Source organism: Convolutriloba macropyga, chromosome 15, assembly GCF_964194025.1.
Source record: "Convolutriloba macropyga chromosome 15, txConMacr16.3, whole genome shotgun sequence".
In the NCBI taxonomy this organism is placed as follows: domain Eukaryota; kingdom Metazoa; phylum Xenacoelomorpha; order Acoela; family Convolutidae; genus Convolutriloba; species Convolutriloba macropyga.
This window is the reverse complement of record NC_134482.1, coordinates 2,553,379-2,573,711: the sequence shown is the minus strand read 5'-3', so window position 1 is coordinate 2,573,711 and position 20,333 is coordinate 2,553,379. Positions and strand designations below refer to the sequence as shown.

The following is a 20,333-nucleotide window of genomic DNA, read 5'->3' as shown; positions in this document are numbered from 1 at the left end:
ATTGAACTAAAGACAATTTAAAGGGTTTTATCAGGATAATATTTGGGAAGTAACAAAATTTTTAAATGGAATTTCTCTAGCAAAGCTTATTTCCAGATTTTTCTACGTATGGCTTTTATTGTATTTTCTATCACATGGTGGTAGAAGTTTTGAATGAAGGCCATTGGTTTTTCGAAGCAAATTTAAAAAAATTGTTTTAAAAATTTTTTGCTAAATACTGCCTTAAGTTCTGTAACCAATTTTGGCTTTTCTCATCTGATTGATTTCTTTTATTGGTTCGTCGATTCTGTTCCAGAGTAATTCGTCAGTAGTTTTTATTATTAGCACTCACATTTTTATAATTTTTCAATTCAAATTGTCGCAATGATTAACATTCCTTTCGTTTTCTTCATTACCCCCAAAAAATCCCGCGGCGTTCACATTCCCCCAATCGGACGGCTACGTTTACGTTTGGTTCTGCATATAAAAAACGCAGACAAGTAAAAACTCTCCGCTCGATTTCGTTTATTGCTGATGGCGTTTCAAGATCTCCATTGACATTTTTCAGATTACTTCTTTTTTGCTTCTTATCTTTTTATTGATCATGTTGATCATCGATCCTAAACGTGTTGGTGTACCTTACGCTAACTTGTTTAAATAGCCGCCAAAAAATAATGTAAAATTTCCGGTTAAAAACTGAGCTTTGAACAGCAACTTACAAACTTACCCGGCAGAATTCCTGGAAAATAGCCGCCGTTGATTCCCATAACCACGATTGGGATTGAAAGAAAAAATGGAAAAAAATGAGTTTTGTAGAAAAAAATTTTTAAGTGCGAATTATTTTGATGTCTTTCCGTTGTTGAACAGACTCCAGTTTCATAGTTAGACAATACAGAGGCTAGTATCAATATCAGTAGGCATTTGAGATGGTAACTAAGACTTATAAGATCCAAGTTCGAGTAACGGGCATCTAAAACTGGGCTTTATGGGTTAATCTTTTTGATACTGACTCGGTTTATTTTGAATTGCTTAGCTGAGCAACTGCTGTCTAAAAACACTTTTAGCAGAATGAGAAAAGAGTGAAACTAGATTAGAGAAGTCAAAAAGATTTCACGCAAGTGTTCAAGCTGTGAACTAAGGTAAAGCAAAAAAATTTTATCGACGAAGTAAAAAAAACATAGCAGGCCAAGTCCTGACGTACAATTCAAAAAAATTTCATTCATTATACAAAAAATTAGACCTAGAATGGACTATGAGTGGGCCGGGAAAACTATTTCTAAAAAAATCAGATAAAAAAGCTGAAAAACAGAAAATCATTGTCAAAATGCCGCTGGCGAGAACAAAAAAACCACTAAAAAGAAATGCAATTATGATTCTAACAAAAGACTACGCCTAGTATAATCTATAAATGGATTGAGAAAACCATTTAGAAAATCCGAGCCAAAAAATTGAAAAAAAAAACAGTAAAAACCAAAGTGAAACTGCCGCATGTGAACAAAAAACCAAAGCGAGAGCACCAATTTTTGTTCAAACACCGTTTTCCCACTCTACTTCAAAATTTGAGCAAAAAAGTTCATGCCGCAAAAGCACTCGCTTCTTTGCTCCACTTCCTGTTTCGGCGTGACCAAAATCACTACTCCAAATTGGCTTCAAAAATCATGAAAATGTGTGAACAGATCTTAAAAAGACAGCGCCCCAATACAATTCAAATTCTATGAATTGTAAAAATAGGAACGCGATAATAGCCGGCTGAAAAACTGAGGCGGCGGCTATTAAAAAGAGAAAGAAAGTCACAGTACAATTATTGGAGACCCGTTAGTCGACTACTATGTTTGTCTCCTCGTTGACAGAGAGAAAATTGGAGCCATTTCAGTCGCTTCTAAACACAATCTATGGTATAAAAACATACTTTCCAAATAGGCGGAAACAACTTTTTTTCAACAAGCCCCGCAAGAAGCTTGAAGCCGTGTTCGAGTAAATAAGACGCTGTTTGTGGTTTGCCACACAAAACAAATGTTTCCTCATGCACGATCCTGAAAACTGGCCGCGCGACGCCATGAACAATGAGCTTTTTCCCGATTTGAGCGTTTCGAAAAAATTTTATTTACCATTCAATACACAACTCCACATTAGATGTGGTTACTTATCGCTGTTACTTGAAAGTTGTGCAAAACAGTTTCCACCAAAATTAAAAGTTAAAACGTATTAATTTATCAGGATTTTTGTTTGCCATTTTATAGCTGTTAAGCTTGTCTCTGCCAAGTATTGGCTGACTTAATCATGGAACAGAAGAAGATCTAAAAGGGGTTTTCTCAGATTATTTTGGAAAAAAAAACTTTTTTAAATTTTTTTTATGGAATTTTGTTAGAAAATATTTACTGATTTTCTACATTTCCTTTTTTTGGTAATTCAAGTACGGCTTTTATTGTCCTTTTCTATCAGACTGAAGTAAAATTTTCCGAAGAAACTATTGATTTTTCAATGCAACTATTCAATTCAATTTTAAAATTTGTTATTTTTTGAGATTTTTTTGCCTTAGTTTTTGTAATCAATTTTGGCTGTTCTTATCTCATTGATTTCTTTTATGGGTTTTGTCGATTGAGTGCTTCGGCCGTGTTTTTTTCATTAGTGCAGAAATTCTTACAATTTTCAAATAATCAGAACGATTGCTTATTCCCTTTCGTTTTCTTCATTCCCGCCAGAAACCCACGGTGTTCACATTCCGGCAATCGGCCGGTTACGTTAAGATTCTATCCAGTATCAAAACAGCAGGCAACTAAAAAATCTCTAAAAAATGTGTTCGATTTCGCTTGTTGCTGTTGGCATTTTAAAATGTCCATTGACTTATTTTCAGATTACTTATTTTCTGCTTCCAAATTGTCGATTGATCATTCTCATCATGGATCCTAAACGTGTTGGTGTACCTTACGCTAACCTGGTTAATGAGCCAGCATATAAAAAATTTTAAACCATAATTTTTGGAACAAGAGAGCCAAAAAGTGAAATAAACATAGCCGGCAGATTGCCGGAATAGCTGCGAAAGAATAGACCTGCGTGCCATATAATAGAGATAGAAACAGATACAGATCTAAATTGAAAAAACTAGGTAAAAAACATTCAGCGATAAATTAATAAAGCTTGTTAAAATTCATTCCGCAGAAGCCTCTTATTAAGGACCTTTCCTGGACATATGAGTTCCTTTGACCTTAAACAAATTCAAATTAAACTTAAGTTTTAAAGTGCAAAAGTCATTTTATTGAGTGAGGTAAGTCACTTGTGAACAAAATCTAATCACGCAAAAAACTTTTGCTAAAGAGAGTGAGAAATGACGTCACGCGCGCAAACGCGGTTAGTGAGAGGAAGAAGTCATTCAGAAAATTTGACTTTTTCAGCTTTGCTGTGTGAACAAATGTAAAACGAAAAAAGAGCGTCAGACGACGAAACAAAAAAACATAGCAGGACAAGTCCTGACGTACAATTCAAAGAATTTTCATTGACTAAACAGAAAACTAGACCGAGAACAGACTATAAATGGATTGGGAAAACCATTTACAAAAAAAAATCCGATCCGAAAAATCCAAAAAACAGTAAAAATCAGAGTGAAATTGCCGCATGTGAACAAAAAACCACTACCGAGAAACCGAATTTTTGTTCAAGCACCGTTTTCGCACTCTATTTTAAAATTAAAGCAAAAAAAATTCACGCCTCAAAACCACTTGCTTTTTCGCTCCATTTCCTGTTTCGGCGTGACCAAAATCACCACTCCAATTTGACTTCAAAAATCATGAAAATGTGTGAACAGATCTTAAAAAAAGACAGCGCCCCAATACAATTCAAATTCTTTGAATTGTAAAAAACCAAGAGCACCGCAATATAGCTACGCTCAGCTTACAGCTTCGCAGCTATAAAAATATCTGGTCAGAAGATTAAAATGGGCAGAACTTAAAAACAAAAATGGGCCAAAATTTGATTAAAATATTCCCCATTTTCTTTTACAAGAACAAAATCTATCAAATTGAAAGCCAACCCATACCACCTAAACAACTAAGTTCAACCAAAAAATTCCACGGATACCATAAAATATACGAAATGTACAAAAGTGCCAAAAAAACGTCCAGCAGGGCTAAAATTACAAAATATCTCAAAAGTGCATCTAAAAATCTAATATTTGCTTCAACAGTTCAAAAAAGATCCCAAACATACTAATTCTAGCTTTAGTAATTGAAACGAACGCCTTTGACTGGAAGAGTTAAACTAAAAAACCTTTAGAAGCATTAACCTTTTGACGTGTGAAATCAAACGATGTAAGTACCTCAGATTTGAGTAGATCTTTATGGTTGTGTGTGGCGTTAGTTGCCTCTTTCAGTCTGTTCTGAAGTACTCCAATCTCCTCCACGCACTTGGCACTCTCTCCCCTCGCACAGTTCAGTTCCTCCTCCAACAATTTCACCCTCCTCTCACTTTGCTCACTCTCGTAAACTCCTTGTCTGTGCAGGGCTTTCCCATCTGAGACCTATCAACACAGAACTTCAAAGTTTCAATATATTTTTTCATTACTGTGCAATAAAAATCCAAAAAATAGCTGTTTGAACCCTCGGAATGAGTTTGCAACGATACGAAAACAATAAACCACGACAGCTAGTGGCAACGTTTTCCGCTGGGGTCAATTTGTGGCGAACTCGAATTCTTTGTTTTAAGGGTTCACAACTCCATGAAAAAATCAAATTACAAAAAAAAAAAATTGCAACGGTTGCTTTCAAAGAGACGCAGTTTAAAGAATATAAAATCGGCTTTAAACGTGGAAGACGGGAACCGGAACATTTAACACTGTAGCACTGCCTACGCTTTTTACAACATTCGGTCCCCCTTTTTCATTTGATCAGTATTTCTGGTGTACCCTTCATACGACAAAAGTAATCATGCATTCACCTCTGCTCTGAGTTCATGTATCATGGCCTCCAGTTTCTGAATGTGGCTGTTGGCGGATGCTTCCCTCTGCTGGGCGGACTGGGTGGATTGAGTAGCAGACAGACACTCATCCTCTTTGGCAGCCAGGGATCTGTGCAGGTCTGTGATGTCTCTGTTCAGGCGAACAACCTCAACTTCTTTCTCCTCCAACTAAAGAAAACATAACACGGTATTTACAGTGCATGGATGCTTCATAATTCGACTTATTGGCTTAGTGAAAACTCAAAATGAAGACCCAAATGTTCGGGTCATATGTCAACTAATTACGATCGGATCCAATATCTTGTTAGTAGGTGGTCTTGCAAGGATATGTTTAAATTATAATTTTTTACCATGATTGATTAAGACCACGAAAACAAAGAACAAGACCACGAAAACAAGAACAAGTAACAGAATCTAATATGCAAAAAAATTTAATTGTGCTGCAGTACCGACGCAGCCAACCAAAATCACTAAAAACTACGGGGGCAACCGACAAGTTTCTTATTGAACCCAAGTGGGTCACCCCAATCGCTGAAAGAAAATCAGCCGCATAAGTCCAGAAAATATTTTGATTCTACATTTTTTTTGCAAACATATGGAATTTAAATTCAGAGATGGCTTTACAGATAATTTTAACTGAAGTGCCGAAATAGAGAACTCCAGAATAGGGCATTCTACTCGTAGGCGCATTGTGAAGCACATGGTTACAATCAAACGAGAATTCAAATCAATCGCGGGAGATTAGAGAATTCAAATCAATGTGCTTCACAATGCGCCTACGAGTAGAAAGATGCCATTGAGAGCATTAGATTTTAATTTTTTTGATGTACATAATCTTCATGATGTACATATAAAATTGTGAGAACATTTTATAATCGCATTTTAGGCCAATTTTTACTAATGTAATGTCACATTTTAGTTGCGTAATTTAATGATTTTATAATTTTACATAATGTTATATTCTTAACCTTACATTGCCTCTTCTACCATTTGTTTTTTATTCTAATGTGTACCAGAGAAAATTAACAAGGTTCTTTTTTATTACACTTCAAATACAGTACCTCCTGTTTGGCTCTGATGTGGGCTTGCTCTGCTAGTTTGAGATCTTGTTTGAGGTTGAAGATGAGGATGGAGTGAGATCCCGCATCCCCATTGCTCATAAGCTGCACCTCCCTCGCCTGTCTCTCCCTCAATTCTTCCTCTCGTTCACGCACGCCACTCATCTAAACAAACGAACAAATAGATACAGGCAAATGAATAAGACAATTAAATCTGCATGAAAATATGACAGGCTGCTGATTGCATCTAGTTATAGTAAGTCCCATAAAGTTGCAACGCAAGCGAACGTTCGAAAAACTCGGTGCATACAAATGAGCAATGTTTTGCTAGATATCTGCATGTTTTAAATTTGAACTTTAAACTTTGAAATGTTCGATAGCATTGCAACTTTATGGGACTGAATATACACACGAACTCGAACTCTTCAACAGGGAGGTAGCTGTTTGTTGTGTTTCTAAACTAGCCGCTTTATATAGCGTGACCCAAAAAGTTGAAATAAACGAACGTTTCAAAAGCCACAGGTTGGAGTTCAAATGACAAAGTTCAAATTTAAGACATGTAGAAAAAATTAATGAATAGAAGCTTAATGGAAAAAATGTTGGCATTCAAATGACCAATTCGATGCTCACTTGCCTGATTTTGACGGTTTCGAACGTTCGCTTATTTCAACTTTATGGGACAGACTATAGTTTCATCAAAAGGACACGTACGTTACAAAAACACGTTCGAAAATAGATTTGAAGTAAGAACTGCATCAATGATGACCAATTATACATGCTCAACATCAGCGCGTACGTTTTGCGGCTTTTAAATGAACTACGTTTCGTGCAAATGACAAGTTAATGCAGACCGCTCCTGTGTCTGAGCAATCGGACACCTAGTTTCGAAGTACCACTCTAAAGAATTATTGAAGGGTAATCGAAATGTCGATTTTCTCTACAGCATTTGAGCGTGAGTGTTAGCTAAGCAACCAAAGAAGTAAAGCTTATAGCTCAAATATGAGAAATTCTTGTATTTCTGACACCAGCAGTAAAAAAGAAAAGTTCACCATTACTAAGTTGGCTCTGTACTCTGAGAATATAAATACGCTGGACACACTCCCTCCGAATACCTGAAATAAGGTTGATTTTTACAACTGCAGCTAAAGTTTATTGGTCTGCATTTGGACATAACCACCATGAAAAGCATCAGATAATTTAAAAAATGACATTGCCACATTTTTAAAACCATTATTTTCCACTAAATTAAAGTATTATAAATTAATGTTAACAATAATTTTTTTTACTATTGGTTACTTGGTTTTAGCGCTTCTGGCAAAAAAGTTAAACAACAAATTTCGAAAAAAATTGAGAGATTGTGATCTGAAAAAACGATCTATTGTTTTATAATAGTTTTCTGTTACAATCTTTTGTTTCATCTAAGTATAACTGTTAGGTATACAAAATCAGTTACATAAAAGAACAAAAACTGAGAGCTGGACAGCCTCAATGCACGATTTACCATCTTCACAGACGGGTCTGCAGTAGACGGCACAAGCGACGGTGGAGCAGGCTGTTTCATCGAGAAGACAGGAGAAACGATCTCGCTCGTGGCAGGAGAGCATTGCTCCAGTTACCAAGCAGAACTCGTAGACTTGAAGGAAGAAGCCCTGCATCACCTGAGTACAAATAAGGTTACCAAATCAAGAATAGCAACCGACTTGCTGTCCGTGGCTCAGAAAGTACCCAATTTAGGAAATATGAAACAGTGGAACAGCTGGGCCGAGAAGGAGGTCTTTAAAACCCTCGTTGAACTACGAGACTCAATGAAGACCCATTGGAAATAGTGTGGTGCCCCAGCCATTGTGATGTAGATGGAAATGAAACTGCAGACAAGGCCGTAGCAGATGGATGCCATCTACCCCGAGCAGAAGTAGAAGTGCCTACTCTGCTAAGAATGTGATCAAAAGGAAATGGAGTTTACCAGCTGAGTGCCCGGCGATGAGACACTCCTGCCCAAATAACTGGAGTTTTCCGTGTCTCAGAACAGACCCAGATGAGGCACTGAAAATCTTAAGTAAATGGAAAGAAAAGATAGAAAATATTTCTACTGAAGAGGAAAGTCCGGACCCGAGTAATGTGTAACACACACACACACAAAAGCGATTAAACAACGGCTTGAAACACTGCTCGGCTGATCTTGGAAGCAGAACAATCAGATTTGGACACAGAACTTTATAAAAAGCAGGCACACTTTTCTATCTTCTCAATGCTAAAGGATAAACAACTGTGAATTAACACAAATGAAAATTAATAAAAATTATGATTACTTTTATTGAAGGCAAAAAATTTACGTTTCGAAATCTGACAAACTTTCTTCTACAGCAATCCAATTATACAAAATTTGAATTTGTTTCACTGACCAAGTATTGTTACAAAATCTGGAGGTAAAGTGCATTTCAGCCAGGGTTGTAAGTGGATGCTAGGAGAGATATGAGTCGAAAAATTTGCAACAATTCTGAAAAAGGTTTTATTTATCATTTTGCTTCATAAGGAAACTTCAAAGACATCACAATATAGTTTTTAATAGCAGCTTTAGAAACTAAAAATCTCTTGCTGTTAATGGAATAGTTCGAAAACTGAGAAATTTAGCCGAAAAAAAGACGCCGAAAATCAACCAAAAATTTGTACTAAACAGTTATACTCTTATTTAAAAATTCATGGTACCAACAAAAAAATTTACTTCCATGATTGAATATTCGGTTACAAAAAAATTGCAACAGATCACAAAGAAAAGAAGACAGCGCGTGCAAGTCTGTGCGCAGCACAACGGTTCGAAATGCCTCTCAATTTTGCTGCAAATATTATTTACTATCAACTTTCAGTTACTTTGAAATTCTTTTCCTACAATAGGTTTCGCCCAAAGTAATGCCAATTTCCGAAAACCTCTAAATCAGAACCCTGATGGAATTTTCGACAATTTCGGAGAAACCGAATAAAAATATTGCTAAGACAATCTTCTTCAATTCATTTTGGATAAAAACTTCGGTTTCCATCATCATTTTGCATTTAGTATCCAAAACTGGTTAAAATATCTGCCCCTCCACAACTGAAAAAAATATAGAACCAACAATAAAGGGTCTTCAAAATGAAAAAAACACTTTAAAGAGAAGATTTTGAAAAGTATAAAATTTATGAAAAAATTTATTCGGATCTGTTTTTGATAAATTGACAATTGTGGTATTGATTTTCCGTTATTTTTAGAAAGGAACTATTTGGAAGGAACTACACACACACGTTTACAATAATTGCTTCGAACTTCGTTCGAGAGCACTTCAAAAATGGAGTTTAGTTGTCTTCATTTCCTTGTTTATCTTGTAGAAATTAACACTAACTATCATTAAAAGATCGCCGTTTTCCGCGACAAAAAAATGAAAAACACCAATGAAAAATAAAATAGCACGAAAACAGGTCAAACTTGAAAGCAAGAGAACATTTTCCCATGTTTGGTTTTCTATATGAAAAGAATTTTGCTAATCTTTTCCTCGTGAAATGCATACTTGTGATGCCTGGTTTTATAGTTTTATCATATTTTTTTTTGAATTCGGAGACATCATTTTCAATTATATATGTTATTAAACATACAAAATGTACCAGAACATGCAGTTTCGTTCAATTTTTTTTTTTTCATTAAAAAAAAACGAAATTGTCGGCATTTTTTATTTCAGAAAATTTGTTACAGGGACAGGGTTACGATTAGCGAATTTGTACTTTCAAATAGTAAACTGAGATACAAAAATTGAGGAACTTAAAAATTTTACTTTCAAATTTTCAAATTTTCGAAATTAAAAATTGCGTCTAATCCGAGCAAAAGGTGACTTTTCCGTTTTCCATTTACCAAAATTTAAAATTGTTACTTTGTTAAAGAATTCGAAAATTTAAAAATTAAAACAATATATTCTCTAGGGCAAAGCTCGCAAACATATTCCTTCATTTTTGGAAAATGTTTGAACAATAAAAAGGATCTTTGAATACAAAGTAGCCACAAAAATTCCGTCTACATTTCAAGCGAGCATAATTTATAAAAAAAAATGTTAAACAAATTAATCACATTATCAGTACTGCTATTAATATAATAATCTTAAAATTCTGGCTGTTCGTTCTCACAAGCAAAAAAAGGATTTGAAGGCTCAACGGGTACTTTCTTGTGCTGATCGAAAACTCGATTAGAACATTTTTATAGCAAGTTTTAGTGCTAAAAGTTCTATTGAGCAATTTGTTCCATTTTTCAACGCTTCTCAAGATCAAATATTTGTTACTCCACTTCGTTTTCGTTCTCTTTTTTATAACAATTTGATGTGTTCTCTAGTTCTGTCTTTTGTTTTGGGCAACCAATAAACATTTTAAAATTTTTGAATGTTTCCCAATGTCTTATATATGTTTGTAGCTTCATTAAGCTAACTTATGAGATAAACAGTTCGGCTGGCAGGATAAGGTCCCTAATGAGAAGATCGGGGAGTGGTAAAATTTTCGTCGAAGATAACGAACGTTAACTTCCCAGTTAATTTGACTATTTATATCGTTTATGTTTTTTACTACAAGAGCATACATCTGACTTGAAAACAACAACTCTTAATCTCAAAGGAAATTGATTCCTTGTGAGATACAAGGAACGAATTGCATTGGCCATTTTACTTAAAACTGAGTTCAGGTGATTTTCAAAGGTTATGTTTGAATCAATTTTTACTCCAAAATAACGACAAGCATGATAACTTCACCTTTAGAAGTAAACTCTGGATCCGAATTAGGATAATTTGTAAAGAATAACATCTCTGTTTTATCGCCATTCAATGTGGGTTGATTCTCTGTCAGGTACTTGTCTGTTTGATCTAAAATTTTTCCAATTCTTAAAGGAATAATTTCATTACTTGCAAATTTGCATATAATCCTAGTGTCATCCGCAAATTGAACAATATCATTTTCACCTTCCAGTTTTTCAGACAAATCGATGACATATAACAGAAAAATAAGGTCCCAACACAACTCTTTGAGGAAAACCTTCATTAACAGTTATTATATCTGATAAGTCAATACCCAATTTTTGCGCATTGTGTTCGATTTGTGAGAAAAGATTTGAGAAGTAAAATTGTTGCTTGAGAGAGATTGAAGTTTTCAGCTTTCTTGAGAAAGACCTCATCTGAAATTGAATAGACAGCTTTTGCAAGATACAAAAACACAGCACCTGGGTCGTTGTTATCTTCCATATTCCCTATTATTTTTTCAAAAAAGTAAAGCACAGCATCAGTAGGTGACTTTCTAGATCGGAAGCCAAAATTTTTTCTTTTCAAGAGCGCTTATTTTTCAAGATATTCTACCAAATGATTAAGTAAAATTTTCAAAATTTTTCGCAAAAGTTGGTGTTACGGAAGTAGGAGGATAATTAGTAAAACAGAGACATCTTTTTTTGAAAATCGGTGTAATGTGTGCATCCTTTAGAATTATTGGAAAAATATTCTTTTGAATACAATCGTTAGATACAATCTGAAGATGTATTCCAATGGCATATTTTCCGGATTTCAATGCCCAAGCATTGATGTATCCTGGTCCTGGTGCTTTGTTGTCTAGATTGTCAATAACTTTATAGATTTCCCTCAAAGTAAAAAATCTAAGTTAAATACTTGAAATTTCCCCTCTTTTTTGTGCCGTTCAATGGACCAACCTGCCCTCTGTAGATGCCCAATTCGTTGAAAACTCTGTTAAAAGCGTTACAGATCGACTTTTTGTCTATCGTTTTTGGAGAATTTTCATCAATTTCAGTGATGTTCGGACAGTTATTTTTCTTTCCAATTTTTTTCTTGATCAAACATTTTCCCCTTTTTTGGTCAAACATTAAAGCAAACTCACCTTGTAAATTACTCGCTTTCAGTTCACGAAGAGCCAATCAAAACCATTACTCTCCCCTGCGGTTTGTAAATAAAACCTTTAGAAAATTTAAATTCCCTCTTTCAATTAAGTTTTGATTAAAATTATATTTTAATGAATAATATAGAGTTCCAGTAATTAAATTAGAGCACTGCTGGCGTTGCTAACTTGGTGAAGACAGCGAGGGACCAAAAAATCTCTATTTTCAAGCTGATTGACGATCAAAAATTCAAAATGAACTAGAGAAGCTAGAAGGTTACAAGCCGACCGACCATATTTGAGAAAAACCATGACTATTAATTCTTTATTTTAAAAAGTGAATAACTGAGTGGCTGACTTCTTTGAGCAGGTGTTGTGAGTTGATCTCTCCTTTTCTGAGTTTCTCCTCCAATCTACCAATCAGCTCATCCCTCTCTCTCACTCTCTCTTCCATCTGTCTCAGTTGAGTCTCAAACTCCTCTCTGGTGTCATCTCCCGTTTCCTTACTCGCTGTTCTGCAACCAAAACCCTGATTCAAGTGTTGAGATAGAAAAAAAATACATTTAATGAAATTAATTGTCAACGTTAACCATGATTGAAAGGCAACAAGATTGATAAATTCAGATTTTGATGCAGATATGTACCTTTTGTTAAACCTGTTGATCATACTCCATACAATATTCCACTGGAACTTAAACCACTGAACTAAAAGCTCAAGTGAAGTGTTGAGATCAAATTAAAATCCCTTAATGAAATTAATTGTCAATTTTAACCCTTATTTAGAGACAAAAAATTTAGAAATGTTGATGAAGAAATTTATATGTAAAATCTGTTGATCATATTCCACTGAAATGCTGCTCAACATGGAGTTTGACCCCTGCTGTTATCTTTTAGGATGTTCTGAAATGACAAAGTTGTCATATGCTTCTATGCAGCGCGAAAGCTTCCCGAGAATTGCCAGCAGTTAAATAATTAATTGCAAATCTTCCAGTCAAAACAGCTGCACAAGAGCGATATCCCAACCCACAAGGTGATACTTACTTACCTACTACAAGGAGTAGTGGTATTTGTGGTGGCAGCTATGATTGCGTCTATGTCTTCACGATTGAGTGTCTTGAAAGACAGAGCAGCTATCTGAAACAACACAGTTAGATACAACTAATCAAGACATGTAACCTTCATCGAGGCCAGTTACGGACAAACTCTGGCGACCTAATTCACTTTTGAGTTGGCCTCATTGTTCTTGGGCTGTATTTTAGGAAGTCATTACTTTACCCCCATGAAACTGAATTTTGGTACGCATAACCTACGTGAGCGATTTCAGGGTAAAAGATTATCAATTTTGGATGGACATATCCAGTGGCAGGTACAGGAAAGTTCCCAAATTTTCCAAAACCCAGTGGTTTTGAATTTTTCAGACAAGAAAGGAATACAACGATACAAATGCATGTAGTCTTTAAGCAGCTTCGCGCCCCTAAGTATGAGCGTGAAAATCCAACAATAACGCGTTAGCTGCTACCCGAATTTCCGTTTTTCATGGTTATTGTCTCAGATTGAAGACCAACAAATTTACTCAGATCACAAATTGAGGATACATTGATCTGTGGCATCAATGAAGACCATCTGCATAATTGCAAACATAACCGACTAACCTAGGAAGAATTGCTCTCGAACGACTAGTGGGAGCTCTAATCAATTGCAGCCTGCTTCAGTCGGGGGGGGGGGGGGGGCTAAATCGGACTAAGAAGTTCAATAGTGGGCTTCAAGTAACCATATTAGAGGTTAACATACCACTATTAAGATTTAAAGTAAAAATGGCACCAGTTTCGGCGCACTTTTCATTTGACTTTTAGTATTAAATTGCCGCCAATTGAATTCAGCTGCTTGAAATTGTGATTGAGAGAGAATTTTAGAATACGCGAAACGCAAAAAGTCAAGGGCGTAAAAAACACTCGAAAAGTCAAAATTGTCAAGCAAAAATTTTGCATAAAAAAAGAGACACGTTTACAATAATTGCTACGAACTTCGTTCAAGAGCAATTAAAAACATCAACCCGGATGTCACCTACCGCAATGATACAAATAATAATAAAGTTGACTAGATAACTTACATCTTTTGGTGAGAGGTGTGTTTGCGGGTTGTTATTGGCGAGAGTGATAAGGTGAATAAGGCAGTTGATATCGTGACTATGAGCAGTCAATCTCTCCTCTAAGGAACTCTTCTCCAGTCTCAGTTGACACACATCATCCTCCATGTTCTGCAAACATGAGGACACATTAACAAATGTTGTCTTGAGAAAACTTATGCTTATGACGATTACTTGTCGATATAATGATTAGTTTTGCGCTCATAACTTTAGCCTCATCCAATTAGCCATCAGAAGAAGTTGATTAATTAACGATATTCGTAATCGTCTAAAAGCCAAACAAAGGCAAGCATTTCCAAAATCTAAAACAGAAGAAACGAAAAGCACAGTGAAGTACTAAGCACTGTGAAACGCATCAAGTGCTCGTAAAAAACTAAAACTGGATTAAAATGATCATTTATTTAAAAACAATTCTGAAACCTGAAGATTCTACGAAGAACAACCATCAGCAAAACGCAAAAATTGAAAACTCTTGCAAGCCGAAATTGGGTTGTTAAATGAAAGCAAATGCCTCTATAAAAACCGTTGTACAGCTAAGCGACGGAAGAACTGTTCATAAAGAAATTTTAAATCCAAATTTGGATGGAAACGATTCCAAGTCAACATTACTGGAAAAAGCAACCTACGAACCCATGTCAAAATCCGACAAAAGTCTTGCAGAGAAAGCAACCAAAAACGGTCGAACGAATGTTTACCAAAAAAATGCTTATTATTCATCCTTTCCGTAAACATTTTAAATTTGAATATTGTTATAAAAATTAAAAGCATGAACTAAAAAAGACAAATATCTCATCCATCTCTGGCGTCACAGCACCATAAATCAAGGAAAAAGGTGAAAATGAATCAGTTGAAATGAAACAACAAGGCTCGCTTTTTCTGTGCATAACAATATATCATAACATATATCAAATCAATGATATTTCAGAAACTTTTGTTTTAGCACCCAACAATGTTTTTTATCCAGCTGCTAAGAAAAAAGAAAAATATTTAGCTGAAGTTTGAAACAAAAACAACGGAAAAATCAGAAGAACCAGAAACCTGAATGAGAAACCTTCAATTACAGAATACTTTGGTACACTTAAATTATGATAAATACTATCAAAAATTTTCATAATAACGTGTTACTAAACACGAAATCTTTCAGTTTGAAATCTTTTGCATTATACACAATTTCGATTGAGATTCATCAAATTGATGACTTGTGATTCAAAGTTACTTGCTTTTGATAACACGTATTTTTCTCAGCAAGAACATTTTGGGTATAAAAATTGTTGTGGTTATAGAAGCCACTTCTTCTTTTAGTACCGTGTCTGGCCACAGACATAGGCTTTCCATAAAAGTCTCCATTCTTCTCGTTTCCTTGCGATTCTTATGCACTCGGCTCGACTTCTTCCTAATTTTTCCGAGATACCATCCAGATGTCTTTATTTCTTCCTCCGGATCTTTTGCCGTTGATGTATCCGGAAAGAATGTTTTCTTCCAACTCGCATTTTCTGACAACATGTCCAAAGAACTTAAGTTGCCTAGTTTCAAAATCGCTTAGTATCATCCGACTTTTCTGGGTTTTACTTAATACAAATTCATTGGTTTTGTGTGCTCTGCATGATATGCGCTCTATTTTCCTGAGATACCACGTTTCAACACTTTCAAGGAGCTTCGACTCAAAATTGAGTGTCCATGTTTCACACACATACAAAAGTACCGGCCAGACGTAGCAACGTAAAACTCTAAATCTAGTTTTGAAAGGAACTTTTTTTTCAAGATCTTTTTTAAAGTGAAAGCAAATTTTGACTGGGCTGTTCTACTCTTTATTTCTTTTATACATTTTCCATCTTCGGTTATAAGCGTCCCAAGATAAGTAAAGTTTTCTGTCTTCTTATCTAATCTTTTCTTCATTCAAATATTTTGAGCACTTTTCTGGTTCCTTGGAGATTACCATTACTTCGGTTTTGTTTTTCTTTGTTTTAATTTCCATTCAATGCTTTTCACATGCATCCTTTAAGGTTGGCATTAACAACTGAAGTTTTTCCTCCGAATCTGCGATCACTGCTGTGCCGTCTGCAAACCTAAGATTGTTAATGTTCATCCCGCCAATGCTGGCACCTTTCATTTCTTCTATTGACTTCATTATATTCTCACTGAAGGTATTATACAGAATTGGGGATGGTACACAGCCCTGTCGAACACCAATCTTGATGTTAAAAGCATCAGTTTCCTCGTCACCATTTTTCACCGTTGCTTTCTGATTCAGATAGATATTTTGTAGAAGGCAAAGGTCTGTCATCGATACCAGCTTCATCAAGGGCTTCTAAAACTTAATTGTGTCGAACCTTATCGAAAGCCTTTACAAAATCAATGAAGCAGACAAAAGTTTTTGTTGGTGGTTCAACAACTTCTCTGCAATAACTCTTAGACATAAAATGGCATTTCGAGTGCCTCTGTCTGGCATGGATCCGAATTGCTCTTTGCTGATTAGAAAATGGGCGTTCTTTTCAATTCTTTGTACCATAATTCTCAGCAGCAAATTTAAAGCATGGCTCATGATAGAAATTGTTCTGAATTCTTCACATTCTGTAGCACCAGGCATTTTGGGTAGAGTGACAAAAACAGACTTGAGCATTTCACCAGAAACAACGCACGTTTCGTAAATGCAATCAATCAGGTGATGCACTACGTCTGGTCCCATCACTTCTAGTGCTTTCAGCGCTTCTATCGGAATACCATCAGGCTCCATTGCTCAATTCTTTTTTGCAAATTTCATAGCCCACCAGACTTCATCTTTGAGCATGGGTGGTCCTGTTAATAGCTCCTCAAAAACGATGGTCATTGATTCAGTGTTTGGATCGTCATACAATTTTTTGGTATATTGCTGCCATCTTTCTTTGACTTCACTGCTTTCTAAGAGCAATAACCCGTTCTCATCTTTAATCATGCTCGTTCTGCGGGAAATGCGTGGTTTTCCTGATAGTTCACTAATTCTTTTGTGTGCTTCAGCTGGGTTTACAGGAAGTCTTTCTTCCATTTCTTCGAATTTTACTTCCAAAAACTTCGTGTATTCCTCATTGCACTTCTTTTTGACCTGCTTGTCTATCAAGGGGTATTCAATCGTTCCTTTCGCTCTTCTGCGTTTGTCAAACAATTCTTTTATATTTTCAGTTATCCATGTTTTTTGTTCCTTCTTATTTTGGTTCATCGGGATATATTCTTTTAAGGCATTAGTAATTGTATCAATGAATGTTTTAAACAAGGAAAGAGGTTCTTCGATTGTAAGAATTTTTCGCTGTCCTGCTCAACAAATTTTTGGTATTTCTCAGTGAACTCATTCTTACTACTCAATAAGCCTCGACCAAAATTTTCTTTGCCTTGAGGTTTTTTCAGTTTCTTTAGTTTGATTCGGATTGTCGCTACAACAGGAACATGGTTAGTTCCGCAATCTGCCCCAGGATATGTTCTCGTGCTTAATAGGCCATTTCTATATCTCTGTGAAATGCATATGTAATCGATCTGATTTTTTGCACGATCACCAGGAATCTCCCATGTCCAAAGACGTCATGGATTTTGCTTGAACCACGTGTTTGCAATGACTAGATCGTTTTCTTGGCAAAACTCCTACAAAAATTTCACCTCTGCCGTTCTTGATGCCGACACCGAAGGGTCCAACAGTGTAACCGACCCTCCCGTTACCAACCTTGGCATTTAGTTCTCCCATCAGTACCTTTGAATCCTCTGACTTACATCAACTGATAGCTTTTTGGAAATCGTCATAGAACTCATCGAGGTTTTCCTCCGTACTGTCTGCTGTTGGTGCATAAACTTTTATAATATTCAGGATCATTTTTACACCTTGAAGTTTCAGTAGAAGAACCCGGTCTTATATGGGGTAGTGACCTTTGCATGCTTGAGATATTTCTTTTTGGAGAATCAATCCTACGCCCCGTTCATGTTTTTCTGACCAGCACACAACGAATTCTTCCTTTGTGAAACTTCCACTTGACATTCACCTCATCTCAGAAATGCCTAGAACTTGTATTTTCAATCTCTTCATTTCATGAAGAACATTGTCCAGTTTTCCTTTTTGATACATTGTTCTGACGTTCCATGACGCGAATGTTAGTTTTTTCTTAAGTGTCATCTTTCTCTCTGGCTTCACTTCTTTTAATTCTGTAGTTTGGAGGGTTTGAGTTCAAAATCTTTCTGGTATGGGTGCCACACACCAACTACACTTCTTACATTCATACTTCCTTGTCCAGGTTTAAATCGACTTTTGTGTAGAGCACGCAAGATGTTGCCATCCACCGCGGTGGCACCAGACGCTTCTTTGTCTATCATCTTGTATTACTTGGCTACAAATGCAGCACATAATTTTGTTCCGAGTAGCTTGATGACGGTCAGAATTGTCCTCGGATGAAATAGAAGTCTGACCGAGCGAGGCTATAGAGGTTTGATACCTTGTATTTCCATTCACGCTGTTTTTCCCAGTCTTTTTAGCAACTTTCATGGATTTTCTTGGCAGAATAATGCAAGTAGTTTGCCATTGCTTTCTTGCATACCATGGCATCGTTAACTCAGCAATTAATAACGGCTGCTCCGAGAGAATGAACTCTCAGAGCAGCCTGAACTGCCTCCCCAGAGACTACCAATGGGAGGTGAGGTTGGATTTCAGTCCCATAGAAATCACAAAAGTTTCTAAAAACAATAATATTTTCATGTTTTATCCACATATTCAAAAATGAACCCAAAAATCATTAAGGAAACAGCAGCTCCAAGTCAAGCGTATTCTGTGAAACCCATCTCAATTCAGTTTTTTCACAGCCGTGCTATAATACTTCATTTCAGAAATGCAAAAATTTTGACACAAACAATTTTTTCACTAATTCGCAGATTTATATTTTATAGCTTTCATTATCAACAGGACAAAATTGCCTCAGTTTTGTTCAAGGTTATTCTAGCAACCTTCATATACTTTGTTTTGGTAAAAACAAACATTTAAATAGCATGTAGAAGTCAAATTAAAGCTTGCAATTGTATAGATGAGAAATTCATAAACTTAGCAGGTCAAGTCCTGGATTAAAAATCAAGCCAAAAAACAACAAAGAAAATGCAATTCTGAATAAGTAAATGATATCATGACTAATGACGTGTTCTGCTAACGATAAAGCAGAAGGGGTTACACAATTAAGAAAAGTTAAATGTACTATTTGAAAACTGTGGTTTTAATGTAATGAAAAGGCAGGTTAATACACTAAAAATAAGAACACCGAAGACGCGCCCACATATGATAAAAGACATAACAAAAAATTCTGTGGAAAGCTGAAGGGCTGGCAAACGTGGTTTGGTTTTCCGATTCGGGTGGCGTTTCACTTATTCCAAAAAATGCTAAATTGATAGCTTTAAAAAGAACAAAAAATATAAGCTCACAAAGCATAAAAAAGTTATAAGAGACTAATTAAGTAGCATTAAAAAAATTATACGCCTTAAATAAGAATGCTCATCTTTCTTCTTCACAGCTTGAGATGTTTTCTATGCGACAAAATTGAATTAGAAAATGTTGTAGCTTATATACCTGTGAAGTTAAACAAAAAATCTCTCCGACGCACCTCAAGAAATAGTAATAGTTTTATGTTGTAGTTTTGGTTTTATCACTCCGAGAAGGAATATAATATATTTATAGGAGCATCAAATTCAAAGTTTTTTATTTTAATTAATTTTAACGAGGAGCTAATTAATTCTTTCGCAGGTCTCTCTCTCTCTCATTCGACCGACGGCATCTATTTTTTGTGTGCTAAAACGGCAAAAACTAGTAATTTGTTGAGCATCATCTCTGACTAAAATGATCAATACATGCACCCACTTTCTCCGCTCCAAATAAACGAGCTTTCAAATCGCCTTACCGCTGCATGACAAAAAATTGGTCAATGGACGTTGAGTTTTGGTATACTAAAAAACACTTGACAGCAATTAATTGGGACAAATTTGCGAACTTTCATAATTGTACTTTTTGTTTTTCAAAACTACACTACAGATTGACCACAAACAGCTGAAGACAGGACCAGATAGGGCCAAAATTTGAAAACATGACAAAAACGTCACCAATAGGGGTTTGCAAAACCTTGTTTTACATTCCTTAAAACGACTGCAACTTGTCAATTAATACATTTCGAACTCTTGAATATAACACAAAAAGGCTAACAAAACAGCTCTAAACTATATATAATATTAACCAAAAACCGATAGACAAGTGATTTGTTGAGTATTCATCGCCAATGGATGGTTGATTATAGAAGAAATGTTCCACTATAGTCTCTCTTGCAAAGTTGCAG

At 35.6% G+C, this 20,333-nt stretch overlaps 1 protein-coding gene across 2 annotated transcripts in view; it reads right to left on the bottom strand.

The window, feature by feature from the left end:
• Positions 1–20,333, bottom strand: part of LOC142354679 (uncharacterized) — a 158,625-nt gene that overhangs the window by 100,867 nt on the left and 37,425 nt on the right. For both annotated transcript variants that reach the window (XM_075407038.1, XM_075407037.1), the window contains exons 4-9: positions 13,978–14,124; positions 12,913–13,001; positions 12,226–12,382; positions 5,991–6,152; positions 4,909–5,097; positions 4,292–4,492 (exon numbers count right to left, since the gene is read on the bottom strand). In XM_075407038.1, coding sequence (XP_075263153.1) covers positions 4,292–4,492; positions 4,909–5,097; positions 5,991–6,152; positions 12,226–12,382; positions 12,913–13,001; positions 13,978–14,124 — 945 coding nt within the window. The remainder of the gene's footprint in view (positions 1–4,291; positions 4,493–4,908; positions 5,098–5,990; positions 6,153–12,225; positions 12,383–12,912; positions 13,002–13,977; positions 14,125–20,333) is intronic.